A 16,578-nucleotide genomic window follows, 5' to 3' on the forward strand; every position below is an offset into this window, starting at 1 on the left:
GCTAACATAGGTTAAACAAATTTATTCCCAATGATCAAAGTTACCACGATGTTTGAAACAAAATGTTTTTCAGTGCTAACATATTAAAGGCAAAAACATGTCAAAAACAGTATTTCCCTTAGCTTGTTCAACAATGAGTGTCATAGGTGAGGTGGTTAGCTCCCTTTGTTGATTACTTGCAGACCAGGGATCAAATCCTAGTCCAAGCATTGTTTTTGCCAAAAATCGAGAAGGCGCGTGGGGCCATAATTGACGATTACGAAAATTAGAAGGGCATGAGCGGGTGTGCTTGATAAAATTGGGGAGAGCGTGCAGGAAAGGAAAGAAATCAGGAGGTCGATCGGGGAAAGGAAGAAGATCGGGAGGGAACTGACGGCGCTGGAAATGGCAGTTTCACAATCTGTCACACGGTTGCCATATACATATTTTGTAATCTAAATAGTGTATATTATACAAAATTATTTTTCAAACAAATTCTTGAGCATCAACCTACATATTCGTACATATATTAATAATCAAAGTTCAAGAGTTTGATTATAGTTTTGTTTTGCCGTGTAATTTTTGTGAATATATTAGCAACCAAAATATGAAAAAAAATGATTGAATTTTATCTTTATCGTGTATGTGCTTTTTGAACACCAACCTACATTTTTAAGGGACAACCTACATGTTTGTACAAATATTAGTAGTCAAATTTTCAAAAGCATCCAGCGGCCCGGCCCACTAATCACACCACGGGGATTTCTATTCTACACTGCCTTCGACCTTACCGGTCGCCCAAAGCACGACAAAGCCATCTGCCAGGAGTGCGACGCCAGCGCGCGAATGCTCGCGGCCGCGCCATCGCTCTTCGAAACTGCAGGGGCTACAGGAGCGTGGTCGTCGTCGGCGTCAGCGAACCACGGAAGCCGGAGCGCGGCGGCCGCGTCCAGCCGCTTGCTGGGGCTGCACGTGAGCAGCCCTTTCAAGACCTTGAACCCGTCCTTGGACAGCGTCTGCTCCGGGAACAGCTCGCGCAGCCTGCCACCGCGCCGAGCTTGCCGCCACCGCTTCACCTCGCCGGCGAGGAACGAGAACGGCGACTTGAAGGCCTTAAGCGCCTTCTTCTTTTCTGGCACGCCGAGCACATCGAAGATCTTGTAGAGCTGGCCGGCCATGGTGTCCGCCCTCTCGAAGAGCACCTCGCCGGTGAGCATCTCGGCCATGACGCAGCCCAGGGACCACATGTCGACGCGCGTGTCGTAGCGCGGCTTCGCCAGCAGCATCTCCGGCGCCATGTACGACCTCGTTCCGGCGGCCAGGAACGCGCCGTCGGCGTTCTGCTCGGCCATGGACATCGCCAGCCCGTAGTCGCAGATCTTGACGACGAGGTCATCATCACCGCCGCCGCCGCCGCCGTCGTAGACGACGAGGACGTTGGACGGCTTGATGTCGCGGTGGATGATGCGGCGCTCGTGCATGGCGTCCGCGCCGGCCAGCAACTGCCGCATGACGCCGCGGACCTCGTCCTCCGTGAACGGGCGGCCGAGGCGGCCCATGCGGTCGTAGACGACCTGGTCCAGGCTCCGGCCGACGTACTCCATGACGATGGCGTAGTCGCTGGTGCCGGGCACGCGCGCGATTCCCTTGAGAGCGACGACGGAGGGGTGGCCGCCGCAGGCCGCCATGAAGCAGGCCTCTCGCAGGAGCTTGCCGACGAGCTGGTCGGAGCCGGGGCTGTGGCGCGTCGTCCAGCGGAGGCCCTTGAGGGCGATGGTCTGGCCGGTGGCGCGGTGGCGCGCCCTGAGGACGACGCCGAAGCGGCCCTCGCCGATCCTGCGCGCCTCCTGGTAGCTGCGTGAGCTGCCCATGCGCCGCCGCTTCCCGGTGCTTCTCGTCGCCCCCTCCTCCGCGGCGGAGGCGACGTCGTGGATCATGGCGGAGATGGCGGCGACTCGCCTGGCGCTCAGGGTTTCCGACGCAACGGCGTGGTCGATGACGGCGCAGATGGAGGCGACCCTGGAGGCGATCGTTGTCACTGCGCCGTCGTCATCCTTAGCCATGTCGCTAGCGGTGTCTGGACCTAGCTACGAACTAATTACCCTAGCTAACTAGCAAGAGGTTGATAAGGGATTCGACCATGATATCCGATCTGACGAAGGTCGAGCCGGTTGCGATACAGACTCCGGAAGACCTGGCGAGTGGCGAGTGGCGTTATGTTGGTGCACCGACGTGCGCGTGGGTTCGGAGCGCAGAAGCCAGCAGCAGAAGGTCGGTTCGATCTGTCTCTGCTATCAAGAACATCTCTAGGCTTTCCCCTAAAAACATTTAATCCACTAACAAAATTGTTTAGGAAATTAACACACACGACTAGACTTTCACACCCTGTTCAAGAATTCATCCGATTAACCATTTAACTTGCCGATTAATCCTTACTCATAGGGTCTCCGAGTAGCCGATTACCCGATAAATCGTCCGATTAATTGATTAAATGGCCGATTAACTTGCCGATTAGCCTATTAATTCCCTACTCACTAGCCGACCGAGCAGCTACCAGTTAACGATTTCCTCAACAATGCTTTCGCATGTACTCTCTCCGTTCTGAATTACTTGTCGCAGGTATAGATGTATCTAGATGTATTTTAGTTTTAGATACATTCATTTCTACGACGAGTAATTTGAAACGGGGGGAGTACCTTTAATTCCTCAAAGGGGGCTACTCTGCACCGGCGCGCCGGCCAAAAAATTTGGCCAGTCCCGCATGGGCCACACGATATAGCTTTTATAAACCGTACGATTCAACCTTACAGAAAATGCTGAAGAAAGAAAACAGAGGATAATAAAAAGAGAAAAAAGGGAAAGAGACCAGTGCCCCACTCGTCCTCAGCCGCCGATGACCCGTGCTCGCCAAATCACGCCCATTTGCCTCACCGCACACGCTCACCGCCGATGCTCGCCGTCGTCGCTCCCAACAAAAAGGTCGTTGACCGTAGCGGCCTTTTCTCTTGCCTCCGTGTTGCATCCATGGTAGCTCCGCGGTGTCGACTGCAACACAGTCCCTCGCTGGTGCTGCCCACCGCCGGCGTGGTCACCGCCCCTCACGTCCGTCGCCACAGCTCCCCACCACTCGCCGCAACGAAGAAAACGAAAAAAATCAGTTGAAGCAAAATTTTAGCCAGTTTCAGCAAAAAAAATTGTAGGTTCCAGCAAAACCATGGACCTTCGTCGCCGGAACGTAGCAAAATTTTTGACCGGTCGTAGAAAAAAATAAAAGACGGTTACAGCAACTCACCATGGTTGCAGCTTCCCTCACAGGCATGGCCGTCATCGCCGACATGGTGACCCACCAGGTTTGAAGCTTGCCATTGTGTCGCTTGCAGCTCGCTAGACACCGGTTGTAGCACTGCCTCGTGCCGTTTGCAGCCTTGCCGGCGATGGGCGTCTCCGGTTGTAGCTCTGGTGTACCACGGCTTGCAGCTCTGGCACGCATGGTTGAAGCTTCTGTGCTACATGGTTGTAGCAAAAAAAACTTCATTAATCCCCTTCCTTCAGCAAAAAGCTACTACTGATGAAATAAAATGCTACAACCTATGACTCAAAAGTTGCTACTGTCGAAAGTGGGATTGTTGCGACCGGCGAAATCAAAAGTTGGAACCAGCGACGTGAAAAACTACTACCGACGGGAAAAATGTTGGTACCAACGAATCAAAGATTGGTGCTCGTGGATGAAAATTGCTACAACCGGCAAAATAAAAAGCTGGAACCGACAGATCAAAAAGTTGCAACTGGTTAAAAATAAAAAACAAAGCCATATCCGCACGGCGTCTTGCGAAAAAAATGGTGTCGCCGGTGTGCGAGCGTCGTCGCCTCAAGCTCACAGGGGAGGGGGGCGCAGAGCAGCTCGTCGTCGCCTCAACGCGGGCTTTGTGGGAGGTGGTGGTGAGGACGCACGTCGGCAGGGAGGTAGAGAGGGGACGGAGGGGGGTGTGCTTGAAGGCCAAATCCATGGCGGTGTGGCGTTCATGGCGAGGGAAGAGGAAAGAAGACCGACCGGAGGAGAACGAAGAAGAGATAGGAAAGAAAACGAATGGGGGAGGACGAGGATAAGGTCAGGTGAGAGGATAAGGGCATGTACAATGGTGGCATATGGATACATATACCTCATGGGAAAAAGTAGTTTGAGGCAACTACACTGATTTTTTCTCCTCAATGCAAGCTACTACTAGTGGGCCTCATCAAGAAATAAAAAGCAGAAACTTTAATACACATGCATCTCTACTCCTTACTTCAACCTTTTCAGCTTTTTATATTGGACCACACTTTTTCTTCCCAAGCACCTGCCTCTTGAAGAGGATCCCGCTTCTCTATCCGTCCTGGCATCCGATCCTACATGGCACATGGGGCATCACCATGAGGCTATGCATTGGTCATGCCCTAAGATCAGGTGAAAAAAGCGGTGCGTGGGCCCTTGTGATGAGGACATCAATACCATTGTTACATCCACATCTCCTACTGTTACATATACTGGACCAATTACTAGAGCTCGCGCACGCCAATTAAATTACTAGGTACTTTCGTTTCTTGGTAATGATTCTAATGTTCATGAGAATATGATGCTGCCTAAATTGGATACATTTGTTTTGCTTACAAATGAAGGGCCTAGCTTGGAGAAGGATGAACATTGGAGCAAGAACACGCATGGAGTTGATGGCATGCGCAACGGGATCAAGAACAGAGTTACAAGTGATGATTTCAGGACTTTGAAGCCACCATAAGGAGTGCATGAAGCCTTGGACGAAATATACAAGATGCCACTTCATAATATTCGTCCATAGGCTATTTTAGGTGATGCGTCACCTTATTATTGGGCCAGGCCCATGTAATTTCGAAATACTTAAGTATAGGCTATTTTTAGAGTCCGTATGTGTGGGGAAACAAGAGTTGGGGTTGGTTTCGGACCCCACCCTCAAGGGCCACGAAATTCACCCCCCCCCCTCTTCCTCCATATATACAGCCCTTAGGGCGTCGTTTAGACTTTGGGTTTTGTTTAGATTAAAAGTTCGCCATAGCTGCAACTTCTCGTACTTCGTTTGTGTCCAAGGACCAGACCAAGACGTCATAGAACCCCACCTTGATCAATAAAGTTTTCATCCTATATTCGCAATATCCAGATTGCAATCTCAGTTTCTTGCTTGTTCTTCGTTTGCTTGCAGGAAACAGACCCTCGTGGTCAGGTTGATCGTGCTCCGGCGTGGTCAATAACCCCTCGGAAGTTGGTTTAGCGATTGCTAAGGCGCGACGTCTCGCACGTTCGTAGTCGGATCGTCAAGGTCGACTCCCACAGAAATGATAGCCACCATCTCATCGAAATATCGGGACACCTTTGCCTCTATCAAGTGGTATCAGATTTCCAGGTTGTTCGGTGAGATTTTACAGTTTTTCGTAGATTAGATCGAGTCTGTTCTTCATACCTACAGTCCATGAAAAAGCCACAAAAAAATTAGGGTTACTTCATCATATCCGAACCAATCTGAGCCTTTGCATACTCTTTTTAAGGGTTTTTGCTTTGTTGAATTTGCGGTTGCATCTCGTGTCAAGTTGCTGGTCTTAGAGTCTAGTCTTTTAGAGTTTCGAGTTCTGGTCATAAGTTGTCACGCTGCCGCCGCACCATCATCATCGCCTTGCCATCTACCACCATTGCTTATCCGCCACCGCTCTGAATCCGTATCCATATACCACCACCAATCCGTATCCATATACCACCACCAATCTGTATCCATATACCACCACTGCTACAATATACCACCACCGCTGCCATATACCACAACCATATATCCACCACCAATCTGAGTTCTTCTCATATTAGGTTTGTTTTTGAGATCAATCTAAATTCTGATTCGTGTTTCCTTGCCTGCGTAGGTCTCGGGAAAAAGAAGTCTGGAGACCCCCGGGCAGTTTTTAGGCCAAAATTTCGGCGACCAAAAATATTTTTTCCCTATCCTATTTTTAGGCTTTTTTGAGTCTTTTGAGCCACGTGCCATCATAGTGATTTTTTGTCGCACTTTTTCATCGTCGCTGCCCTGATTTCCGGAAAAAAAAGTCGATTTTTTTTTTCGTGCCCATCCTATCAGTTTGACGAGGGAGGAGTTTTGAGACACTCTCCATTATAGTGATTTTTTGCAAAAAAAAAAGAGGAGTGCAAAAAAAAGAGCGAATTTTTTTTCCAGAGTGTGCTTTTCTCTTGTTTACGTGCAGCGCCGCGATTTTGTTAGTGTTCTAGGCTCGCGTCTCTAGCACGGTCTAGCCTACGACCAGCACAGTACCGTCGTTGAGCGTTTATTCAACTTTGCATCTCTGAATTGATTATTGCTGACCCTTTTTGCTACCATACTATAAGCCTTCCCAGCTCCACATACATCTACGTCGTGCGTTTGACTCTCCCTGGCAATCGCTCTATCCATGCTTTTGAGAGTTTTAACTACAACGTTGTCGATCACCGCCTGCTGCTGGGTAAGAACTGGTAAGAATTTAAGATTTGCTTGACGGATTTGTGACACCCGCCACCACCACTACTTGTTAGTAGTCTGTAGGATCATATTCTTGTGTGTTTCTATTGCTGCTAACCATGCCAGGATCACAAGCCGACGAGACTGACTGGGAGAACTTGACGAACAAGGAGCTTCATGATAAGTTTCAGCAAATGATGAGTGGACAGGTGCAAGATGTGCTAAACAGATTTGAAAAGGCCATGGAGAAGATAGATGGCATGGAGAAGACGTTTGAAACAAAGCTCGATAACAAGTTTGCTGAATTGCTTTCGTGTTTTCCACCACCACCACCACCGGTTGCTCCTGCCGCACCTCTGCAACAACAGCAACAACACCGACTATCTCCACGTCGGGAAACAACCCTCCGCCGAGCGAGCCGTGTCCCTCTTCAGCCGGGCCAAACTGCTGGTGTTGCTGTTGATACTTTTGTGGCTCCTACTGCTGATGTGGAGGAGGATGATTATGTGGGAGATTACGAGGATGAGGTTGATCAAAATCAGAACTACGTGCCACCACCAGCACAGCAACCACCAGGTCGTCCACATGCAAATACTGGCAATGGTAGGGCTCACCCTCAGGTACGAGATCATGACCATCTCCCTAAACTAAAATTGAATATTCCACCATTTGAGGGTAGATATGTTCCTGATATATATCTTACTTGGGAGTTAGAAACTGAACAACGATTTACATGTTTACAATATCCCGAGGAGAGACGTGTTCCTGCTGCTGTTTGTGCATTCACTAGTTTTGCATGTGTTTGGTGGTCTGAGCATTGTAGATTATATCCTATTCCAGCTACTTGGGCTGCTTTGAAAACTGCTATGCGTACTCGTTGGGTTCCACCATATTATCAACGTGAATTACTTCAAAAATTGTAGCGATTAAGACAAGGAAAAAATTCTATAGAGGAATATTATCAGGAATTGCAAACTGGCATGATTAGATGTGGTATTGTTGAGGAGAATGAAGCTATGCTTGCACGTTTTATGGGTGGATTAAATAGAGAGATTCAGACCATTCTAGAGTATAAGGAGTATACTAATATCACTCGTTTATTCCATCTTGCTTGTAAAGCTGAACGTGAAGTGCAGGATCGATAGGCATTGACGCGTACTAACTTTTCTGCAGGTCGACCTTCATCCTGGACACCACGTGCATCATCTACTTCCACACGTTCTGCTACACCGGCACCTCCGTCGTCTGCCACCTCCAACCGTGATACAATAAAGTAGGCACAATCACCACTATCTGCCAAGAGCACACCTTCTGGGCCTGCAAAGAGCTCTTCTTCATCCATGGCATCAACAGGGCAAACACATGATATTATTTGTCGACGTTGCAAGGGTGGAGGTCATTATGCGAGAGAATGCCCATCTAAGCGTGTGATGATTGTTACTGAGGATGGTGGGTATGAGTCCGCTAGTGACTATGATGAGGAGACTTTGGCTTTTATTACACGTGACGAACACGGTGGAGACGATTCTGATCATGAGACGCAATATATGGCTCCTGAAGATGCTGACAGGTATGAATGTTTAGTTGCTCAACGTGTTTTGAGTGTGCAGGTTACACAAGCTGAGCAAAATCAGAGGCATAATTTGTTCCATACCAAGGGAGTTGTGAAGGAACGTTCTGTTCGCGTGATCATAGATGGAGGGAGTTGCAACAACTTGGCTAGCATGGAGATGGTGGAGAAGCTATCTCTCACCACAAGACCACATCCACATCCTTACTACATCCAATGGTTCAACAACAGCGGCAAGGTTAAGGTAACACGTATTGTTCGTGTGCATTTTAGTATCTCTACATATGCTGATTATGTTGATTCACTACAACAAGAACCCCCCTTCAGCAACGCATCGATGTGTTGTCCAATGCCCATTTAAGCGTTGCTAAGGTCTACACCAACGGATTTATATCTGTTGCCATTGGTGGCGTTGCAAAGGTCTACAACAACATATATAAGTTCGTTGGTAACCAGCATGAATATGTGTTGTAAGGGAGCAACGTATAGAGCTAGAGCATAACAACACTCTGTATGCGTTGGTGGCTGCCCAAAAAAGATCCTTACAATTCCTAGAAGCATCGTCGCATAGCTTGGACAATTAATGTATTTTGTATAACAAAATTCTAAACTATTATATCAATGATGATAGTGTATAGGAGAGACAAACATAATAATTAGAAAGGTCACATATATTAATCAACTTGGTTGCTTTACAAAGAACATGATACAAAGACTACAGTATGTGAAACTACCTAGTAGTAGTCTGATTCTCAACCTTGCAATAAACATGTCAGCCATCTAAAACATAATGTTTGAAACATTGACCTGAATGACATTCTAATAACCTAATCTAAAACTATCTAGTAGTAGCCACCTTCTCGATCTTGCAATCAACTTCTGAGCCATGGATCATCGATTTATCTTGGCAATCTACAACAACAAAGAAATGAGAAAAACAAGGTGCCATCAAATAAAATCAAGTTACTAAGGCAGTAAAATTCAAACAAAGAGCAACATACGAAGCTTGAAGGCCATGTGATAGTTCATCTTGCTATATGATCAATAGTTTTGTTTTAGTGGTTGTATCAACCAAGAATAAATTAACAAGTTCAACACCCACAATTTTTGTTTTATATTCTAGATCGGTACTTTGGAGTGTAGCAAGAGCAACACTCTTGTTTAGATTTCCTAAAGCTAAGCAGGAACTAAAATGAGCATTCATATTGCAAAAGGAATGATCAATAATAGATTGTTGCTCAACCATGTTGAATTCCAATCAGTAGAGAAATGAGCATACCTTATCTTTAGATGGATGTTAGTTTGATGCTCATATCTCCGTATCAAACAGAAAGTTTCACTTCAGATACAATATGTTGCTTCACTAAACATGATAGTTGAAGTTTTACTTCTCTGAACACCCAAGTCAAAGCAAGCACTGAACAGAATAATCATTCCATCATCCAACATACGTCATCACGTGTGAAGGGCTTTGATATATCATAATTTGACCACTTTTTTACAGACCCGGCCATAGCACTCAACTCTGTATACAGAGAGCCTTATGAACAGACCATTCATATGTTAATTAAATTAATAAACACCTTACAAAGAATATAATGAAGATACAGTGAGGTAAATGCCCAGAAAATATGTGCGCCGACAAATAGAGCATGCTTCATTTCAAACACAGATCTGTAGTTACCAAAACAGTGCATATATAAATGCAGAGATTGAAAAAATTCCAGAAATACTTGAAGTTGATAGAAAATAATTCGCACAAAGCTATATCAAATGGCTGTATTAAATGTTAACAAGTGTGTTTTCTAGTGATTTTGATTTATATATATATGATTAACAACAATAGTAATATATCTGAGTGAATACAAAATCTTTTCAATTTTTTTAGTTACACTGCAGATGATGTCACTTAAATAAACTACAGCTTTACAAGCCAACATTATTCATGCAGTCGTACCTCCTTCTACAGAAGTAACCCGCTATATATGCCCTGAACTTTTTCCCAAAGATGAATATGTAAGAATTTTTTGTCCTGTAAACAATGATGGATTCATTTCATAAGCACTTGCAAGCACATTTATGTTGATCCAACAAAAACACTGACCAGCAATCTTCAAAATTTCTAACAACAATATTAAGTTGTAATTATATACCTTTAGTTTAAGGTTGACTTACATGAGTTGTGATGCCAAGTTCAAAGACTCCGAGGATCAATGCGTCATGGAAGATGGCGCGCAGCGAACACACTGTTGTGAAGACGAATGTTGCGGCGCTGCACCAAGTGCTCATGCGTTCGGCTGCTAGCACCAGCTGCTACTATGCTCTAGTATGACGGCGACAATCAAATCTGAACCAAAATTACTACATCCAGCCGGTGAAAGTGCAGAACATGCACATACACAGGTCACGATTTGATCGATTCATCCATCAAAATAAGCCAGCCACGATCGTACATGGGCTATTGCCTGCTTGCTTTGGGATTCTCTAATTTCGTGATAGTTCATTAACATATTGGCTAATGAGTAATTAGCTGCGACCAGCCGGCCGTTAGCGTGTACATACACAAAGGTGCAAGCCAACAACCACAACGGTGGATCAGGAATACTATAATACTTAAAGGAAACTGCTAGACGATTGGTAATTTTTTCTACAAGGCAGACACCTTAATTTTTACTGAAAGTCGGTCATTAGCAGAACGTACAAATCACAGACCTTATCTTCCGTTGTCACCTTCCAAGGTATAATATGAAATCCATTACTAAGCACAACTAGAATCTCTATTCCAAAGGATTGGGAATATACAGGTTCCATCAACCAGCCACATATCAGAAAGTAGTACCGCATACCTACAAAAACACCTAGAATTGGAAGTCTCCATTCTAAATTTCTAATAGCCATCATGAGATTCTGCCTGTCTCGCAAATACCAACAACCTGGGCCGATCGAGTGAACCGGCAGGAAGCAAAGAGAGAGGGGAGAAAATACAAAATTACCATGGCGTTGAGGTTGGAGAAGTCCTTGGCGAGGATGTGGTACTGGCGGAATCGATGGACAAGCACGAACAAGCGGACGACGGCTACGAGCATGGAGGTGAAGGAGCTGCAGGTGGTCTTGCCTCCGATGAAGACTCTCCTTCTCCAGAAGGTTCCTCACCATCTGGTCCGGCAAGTCGCCGGCTTGCACCGCCGCTGGCGGTCGACATCGTCACGCTCCTCCGATGCCGCAGGGTTGGCGTTTGGTGGGTGGGGCGGGCGCGGGGTTGGAGACCACATCGGGATCACGGGACGCAGTTGAGGCGGCCGAGTGTGGAGGACGGGGACGATCTGTTGGAATCCGGATTAGGGATCACACGATAGAACGAAGGTAGGCAGCGGTGACGTGTGCGGTGTCCTACCTATCGGGAGGAAGTGGGTTGTTTCCCTTACTTTTTATTTTCGAAAAATGATATTTCCTTAATTGTCGTAGGGAGTTATTAATAGTCGTGGGAAGTGGGAGCTGCAATCCCAGCAACACATGCCTATTTCGTTGGAAGGTATGCGTAGCTATAGAGGGGTTCATGGTGTAGTGATTGTGATGTGGTACCTATGCAAGCATGTTCCTTATTACTTGGTAGACCATGACAATTTGATAAAAAATTTGTACACCATGGTAGAAACAATCAGTATACTCTTGTTTATAACGATAAAAATATTACTTTGCTTCCTATGACTCCTGATTCCATTTTGAAAGATGATATTAATAGAGCTAATAAAGCAAAACAGGAGACAAATAAGAGTGAAAATCAGATTGTGGCAAAAGAATTTGAGCACCAAATGAAGCCTAATAATAAGTCATCTACTGTTGTTTCTGAAATTAAATTGAAAAGTGCATGTTTACTTGCCACCAAATCTGATATTGATGAGCTAGATTTTAGCAAATCTGTTTGCTATGCTTTTGTGTGCAAAGAGGCATTATTTTCATTCGAGGACGTGCCTTCCTCTTTGCCCCCTGCTGTCACTAACATTTTGCAGGAGTTCGCTGACGTCTTTCCACAAGACGTGTCACCGGGATTACCACCTATTCGAGGGATTGAGCATCAAATTGACTTAATTTCCGGTGCTTCGCTACCCAACCGTGCACCATACCGTACCAATCCAGAGGAGATGAAGGAGATTATGCGTCAAGTACAGGAGCTGCTCGACAAAGGTTATATACGCGAATCTCTTAGTCCTTGTGCTGTTCCTATTATACTAGTGCCTAAAAAGGATGGTACGTCGCGTATGTGTGTTGATTGTAGAGGCATTAATAATATTACTATTCGTTATCGTCATCCTATTCCTAGGCTTGATGATATGCTTGATGAATTGAGTGGCTCTACAATATTCTCCAAAGTTGATTTGCGTAGTGGATACCATCAAATTCGTATGAAATTGGAAGATGAATGGAAAACAACATTTAAAACTAAGTTTGGTTTATATGAGTGGTTATTCATGCCTTTTGGGTTAACTAATGCGCCTAGTACTTTTATGAGACTAATGAATGAAGTTTTACGTGCTTTCATTGGACGATTTGTGGTAGTATATTTTGATGATATACTGATTTATAGCAAATCTTTGGAAGAACATTTGGAACATTTACGTGTTGTTTTTATCGCTCTACATGATGCACGTTTGTTTGGTAACCTTGGGAAGTGCACCTTTTGCACCGACCGAGTATCTTTTCTTGGCTATGTTGTTACTCCACAAGGAATTGAAGTTGATAAAGCCAAGATTGAAGTTATTGAGAGTTGGCCGCAGCCCAACACGGTCACACAAGTGAGGAGTTTCCTTGGCCTCGCTGGTTTCTATAGGCGTTTTGTGAGAGATTTCAGCACCATTGCTGCACCTCTCAACGAGCTTACAAAGAAGGATGTGTCTTTTGTTTGGGGTACCGCACAGGAAGAAGCCTTTACGGTATTAAAAGATAAGTTGACACATGCTCCTTTACTCCAATTTCCTGATTTTAATAAGACTTTTGAGCTTGAATGTGATGCTAGTGGAATTAGATTAGGAGGTGTGTTATTACAAGACGGCAAACCTGTTGCATACTTTTCTGAAAAATTGAGTGGGCCTAGTCTGAACTATTCTACTTATGATAAAGAATTATATGCTCTTGTTCGGACTTTAGAAACATGGCAACATTATTTATTGCCCAAAGAATTTGTTATACATTCTGATCATGAATCTTTGAAACACATTAAAAGTCAAGCAAAACTGAATCATAGACATGCTAAATGGGTTGAATTCATTGAGACTTTCCCTTATGTCATTAAACACAAGAAGGGTAAAGAAAATGTTATTGCTGATGCATTGTCTCATCGTTATACTATGCTTTCACAACTTGACTTTAAAATATTTGGTTTGGAGACCATCAAAGATCAATATGTGCATGATGCTGAATTTCAAGATGTATTGCAGAATTGTAAAGAAGGTAGAATATGGAATAAGTTCGTTGTTAATAATGGATTTGTGTTTTGTTCTAACAAGCTATGCATTCCAGCTAGCTCCGTTCGTCTTTCGTTGTTGCAGGAGGCGCATGGAGGAGGACTAATGGGGCACTTTGGCGTGAAGAAGATGGAGGACGTACTTGCTACATATTTTTTTTGGCCAAAGATGAGACGGGATGTTGAGCATTTTGTTGCTCGCTGCACTACATGTCAAAAAGCTAAGTCACGACTCAATCCTCATGGTTTATATATGCCTTTGCTTGTACCTAGTGTTTCTTGGGAGGATATATCTATGGACTCTGTTTTAGGTTTACCTCGAACAAAGAAGGGGGAGGATAGCATATTTGTTGTCGTGGATAGATTCTCGAAAATGGCACACTTTATACCATGTCATAAAAGCGATGATACTGTTAATGTTGCTGATTTGTTCTTCCATGAAATTATTCGCTTGCATGGTGTGCCAAATACTATTATTTCAGATCGTGATACTAAATTTCTTAGCCACTTTTGGAGATGTTTATGGGCTAAGTTGGGGACTAAACTGCTTTTTAGTACTACTTGTCACCCCCAAACTGATGGACAAACTGAAGTAGTCAATAGAACATTGTCTACTCTGCTTAGGGCTATTTTGAAGAATAATAAGAAAATGTGGGAAGAATGCTTGCCTCATATTGAATTTGTTTATAATTGTTCATTGCATTCTACTACTAAGATGTGCCCTTTTGAAATTGTGTATGGTTTCCTACCTTGTGCACCTATTGATTTGTTGCCTCTTCCATCTTCGGAGAAGGTTAATTTTGATGCTAAAGAACATTCTGAATTGATTTTAAAAATGCATGAGTTAACTAAGGAAAACATTGAGTGTATGAACGCTAAATATAAACTTGCTGCAGATAAGGGTAGAAAACATGTTGTGTTTGCACCTGGAGATCTTGTTTGGTTATATTTGCGTAAAGATAGATTTCCTAATTTGCGCAAATCAAAGCTAATGCCACGTGCTGATGGTCCTTTTAAGGTGTTAGAAAAAATAAATGATAATGCATATAAACTTGAGCTACCTGCAGATTTTGGGGTTAGTCCCACTTTTAACATTGCAGATTTGAAGCCTTATTTGGGTGAGGAAAATGAGATTCCGTCGAGGACGACTTCATTTCAAGAAGGGGAGGATGATGAGGACATCAATACCATTGTTACATCCACATCCCCTACTGTTACATATACTGGACCAATTACTAGAGCTCGTGCACGCCAATTAAATTACCAGGTACTTTCGTTTCTTGGTAATGATTTTAATGTTCATGAGAATATGATGCTGCCTAAATTGAATACATTTGTTTTGCTTACAAATGAAGGGCCTAGCTTGGAGAAGGATGAACATTGGAGCAAGAACACACATGGAGTTGATGGCATGCGCAAGAGGATCAAGAACGGAGTTACAAGTGATGATTTCAGGACTTTGAAGCCACCATAAAGAGTGCATGAAGCCTTGGACGAAATATACAAGATGCCACTTCATAATATTCGTCCATAGGCTATTCTAGGTGCTGCGTCACCTTATTATTGGGGCAGGCCCATGTAATTTCGAAATACTTAAGTATAGGTTATTTTTAGAGTCCGTATGTGTGGGGAAACAAGAGTTAGGGTTGGTTTCGGACCCCACCCTCAAGGGCCACGAAATCCCCCCCCCCTCTTCCTCCATATATACAGCCCTTAGGGCGTCGTTTAGACTTTGGGTTTTGTTTAGATTAAAAGTTCGTCATAGCTGCAACTTCTCGTACTTCGTTTGTGTCCAACGACCAGACCAAGACGTCACAGAACCCCACCTTGATCAATAAAGTTTTCATCCTATATTCGCAATATCCAGATTGCAATCTCAGTTTCTTGCTTGTTCTTCGTTTGCTTGCAGGAAACAGACCCTCGTGGTCAGGTTGATCGTGCTCCGGCGTGGTCAATAACCCCTCGGAAGTTGGTTTAGCGATTGCTAAGGCGCGACGTCTCGCACGTTCGTAGTCGTATCGTCAAGGTCGACTCCCACAGAAACGATAGCCACCACCTCATCGAAACATCGGGACACCTTTGCCTCTATCACCTTGATCTGACGCGCTCATTCCGTAGGATCTACGCGTAGCGCACGTCCGGTCGAACGTTCGGCCGGCGTACCGATCGGAAACGTTTACCTTCCTCAAAACATAGTTTTTGATCCCTAAAACTTACCTCTCCGGTGGTTTATGAATTACGGTGGATGGGCTAGATCTGGGCTTCGAGGCCTTGAGGCGCAGGGATGTGTTGCTGCCCAGTGCGGTCTACGTCTCCTCCGGTGTCTGTGGCTAGTCGACGTCCTTTGCTGGTGCGGCTCTGGTCCGATGCTCGGCAAGCTGCGTTCCCCTCCAGCTTCCTTCGCTCGCCGGCGTCCTCATAGGTTCGCCCCAACGGTTCGGATGTGCGTCCCCAGATCTTGGCTTGTTGGCATCACCGATCGCCGTCGCCCCTGTGCCGCCCTCTTCGCCCCGCCATGTTTCCAACCTCCTCCACACTGATGCCTTGTGCTTCTCCGCTAGCACCAAAGTTCGCGCGTCTGGCGGCGCCCGTTGCCACCTTTATCTTCGGTGGCGGGCGCAACTCTCCTTCTTGCAGTGGTAGACTGATTTCCTCGTCTTTGGATACTAATCTGTTGGTTTTGAGGCTGCTCAGACATATGCCAGGGCTAAATCCTGCTCGGTTTGCCAATGCTGGCAGCATCGACACCTGCGGGTGTCGCCTTCCTTCATGAAGGCGTTGTTATGGCCTCTATTTGTGCCCCTCTTTGAGCACTAGGGAAAGCCCTAGGTTCAGTTCTTCGGATCAGATGGCGACAACGTCAGGATGTCATTTTCCTTCATGTAGTCGTCGTCTTGATTGCTCGCGGTGTCTTCGTTATGGATTTTAGATTTCGAGATGTTGGATGTGGTATTGGTTTGGGCTACTTCCCATCACATGGGCATCCAGGGGGTAATGTATGACTTCGCCGGTGCTCCCTCCACGGCTTCTTCCTCTGGCCCAGCCAGGTCCGCAACCCACTT

The 16,578-nt window shown here is 45.3% G+C and overlaps 1 protein-coding gene and 1 long non-coding RNA gene across 2 annotated transcripts; both read right to left on the reverse strand.

The window, feature by feature from the left end:
- Positions 1-651: 651 nt before the first annotated feature.
- LOC119353578 (putative cyclin-dependent kinase F-2) lies at positions 652-2,042 on the reverse strand. The gene is made up of 2 exons (XM_037620202.1): positions 771-2,042; positions 652-663 (listed from the first exon to the last, which is right to left on the reverse strand). The coding sequence occupies exons 1-2, from the start codon at positions 2,040-2,042 to the stop codon at positions 652-654; spliced, it is 1,284 nt and encodes a 427-aa protein (XP_037476099.1).
- Positions 2,043-8,725: 6,683 nt separating this feature from the next.
- On the reverse strand, positions 8,726-11,380 carry LOC119277712. The gene is made up of 4 exons (XR_005137285.1): positions 10,231-11,380; positions 10,013-10,087; positions 9,335-9,580; positions 8,726-8,967 (listed from the first exon to the last, which is right to left on the reverse strand). It is a non-coding gene; the product is annotated as an uncharacterized LOC119277712 (long non-coding RNA).
- Between the last annotated feature and the right edge of the window lie 5,198 nt (positions 11,381-16,578).

The sequence above is a fragment of the Triticum dicoccoides genome, chromosome 1A (genome assembly GCF_002162155.2).
Source record: "Triticum dicoccoides isolate Atlit2015 ecotype Zavitan chromosome 1A, WEW_v2.0, whole genome shotgun sequence".
Taxonomy (NCBI): domain Eukaryota; kingdom Viridiplantae; phylum Streptophyta; class Magnoliopsida; order Poales; family Poaceae; genus Triticum; species Triticum dicoccoides.

What these genes read in the sequence shown, in the direction of transcription:
- LOC119353578 (XM_037620202.1), bottom strand. Translation starts at nt 2,042, where the DNA reads ATGGCTAAGGATGACGACGGCGCAGTGACAACGATCGCCTCCAGGGTC.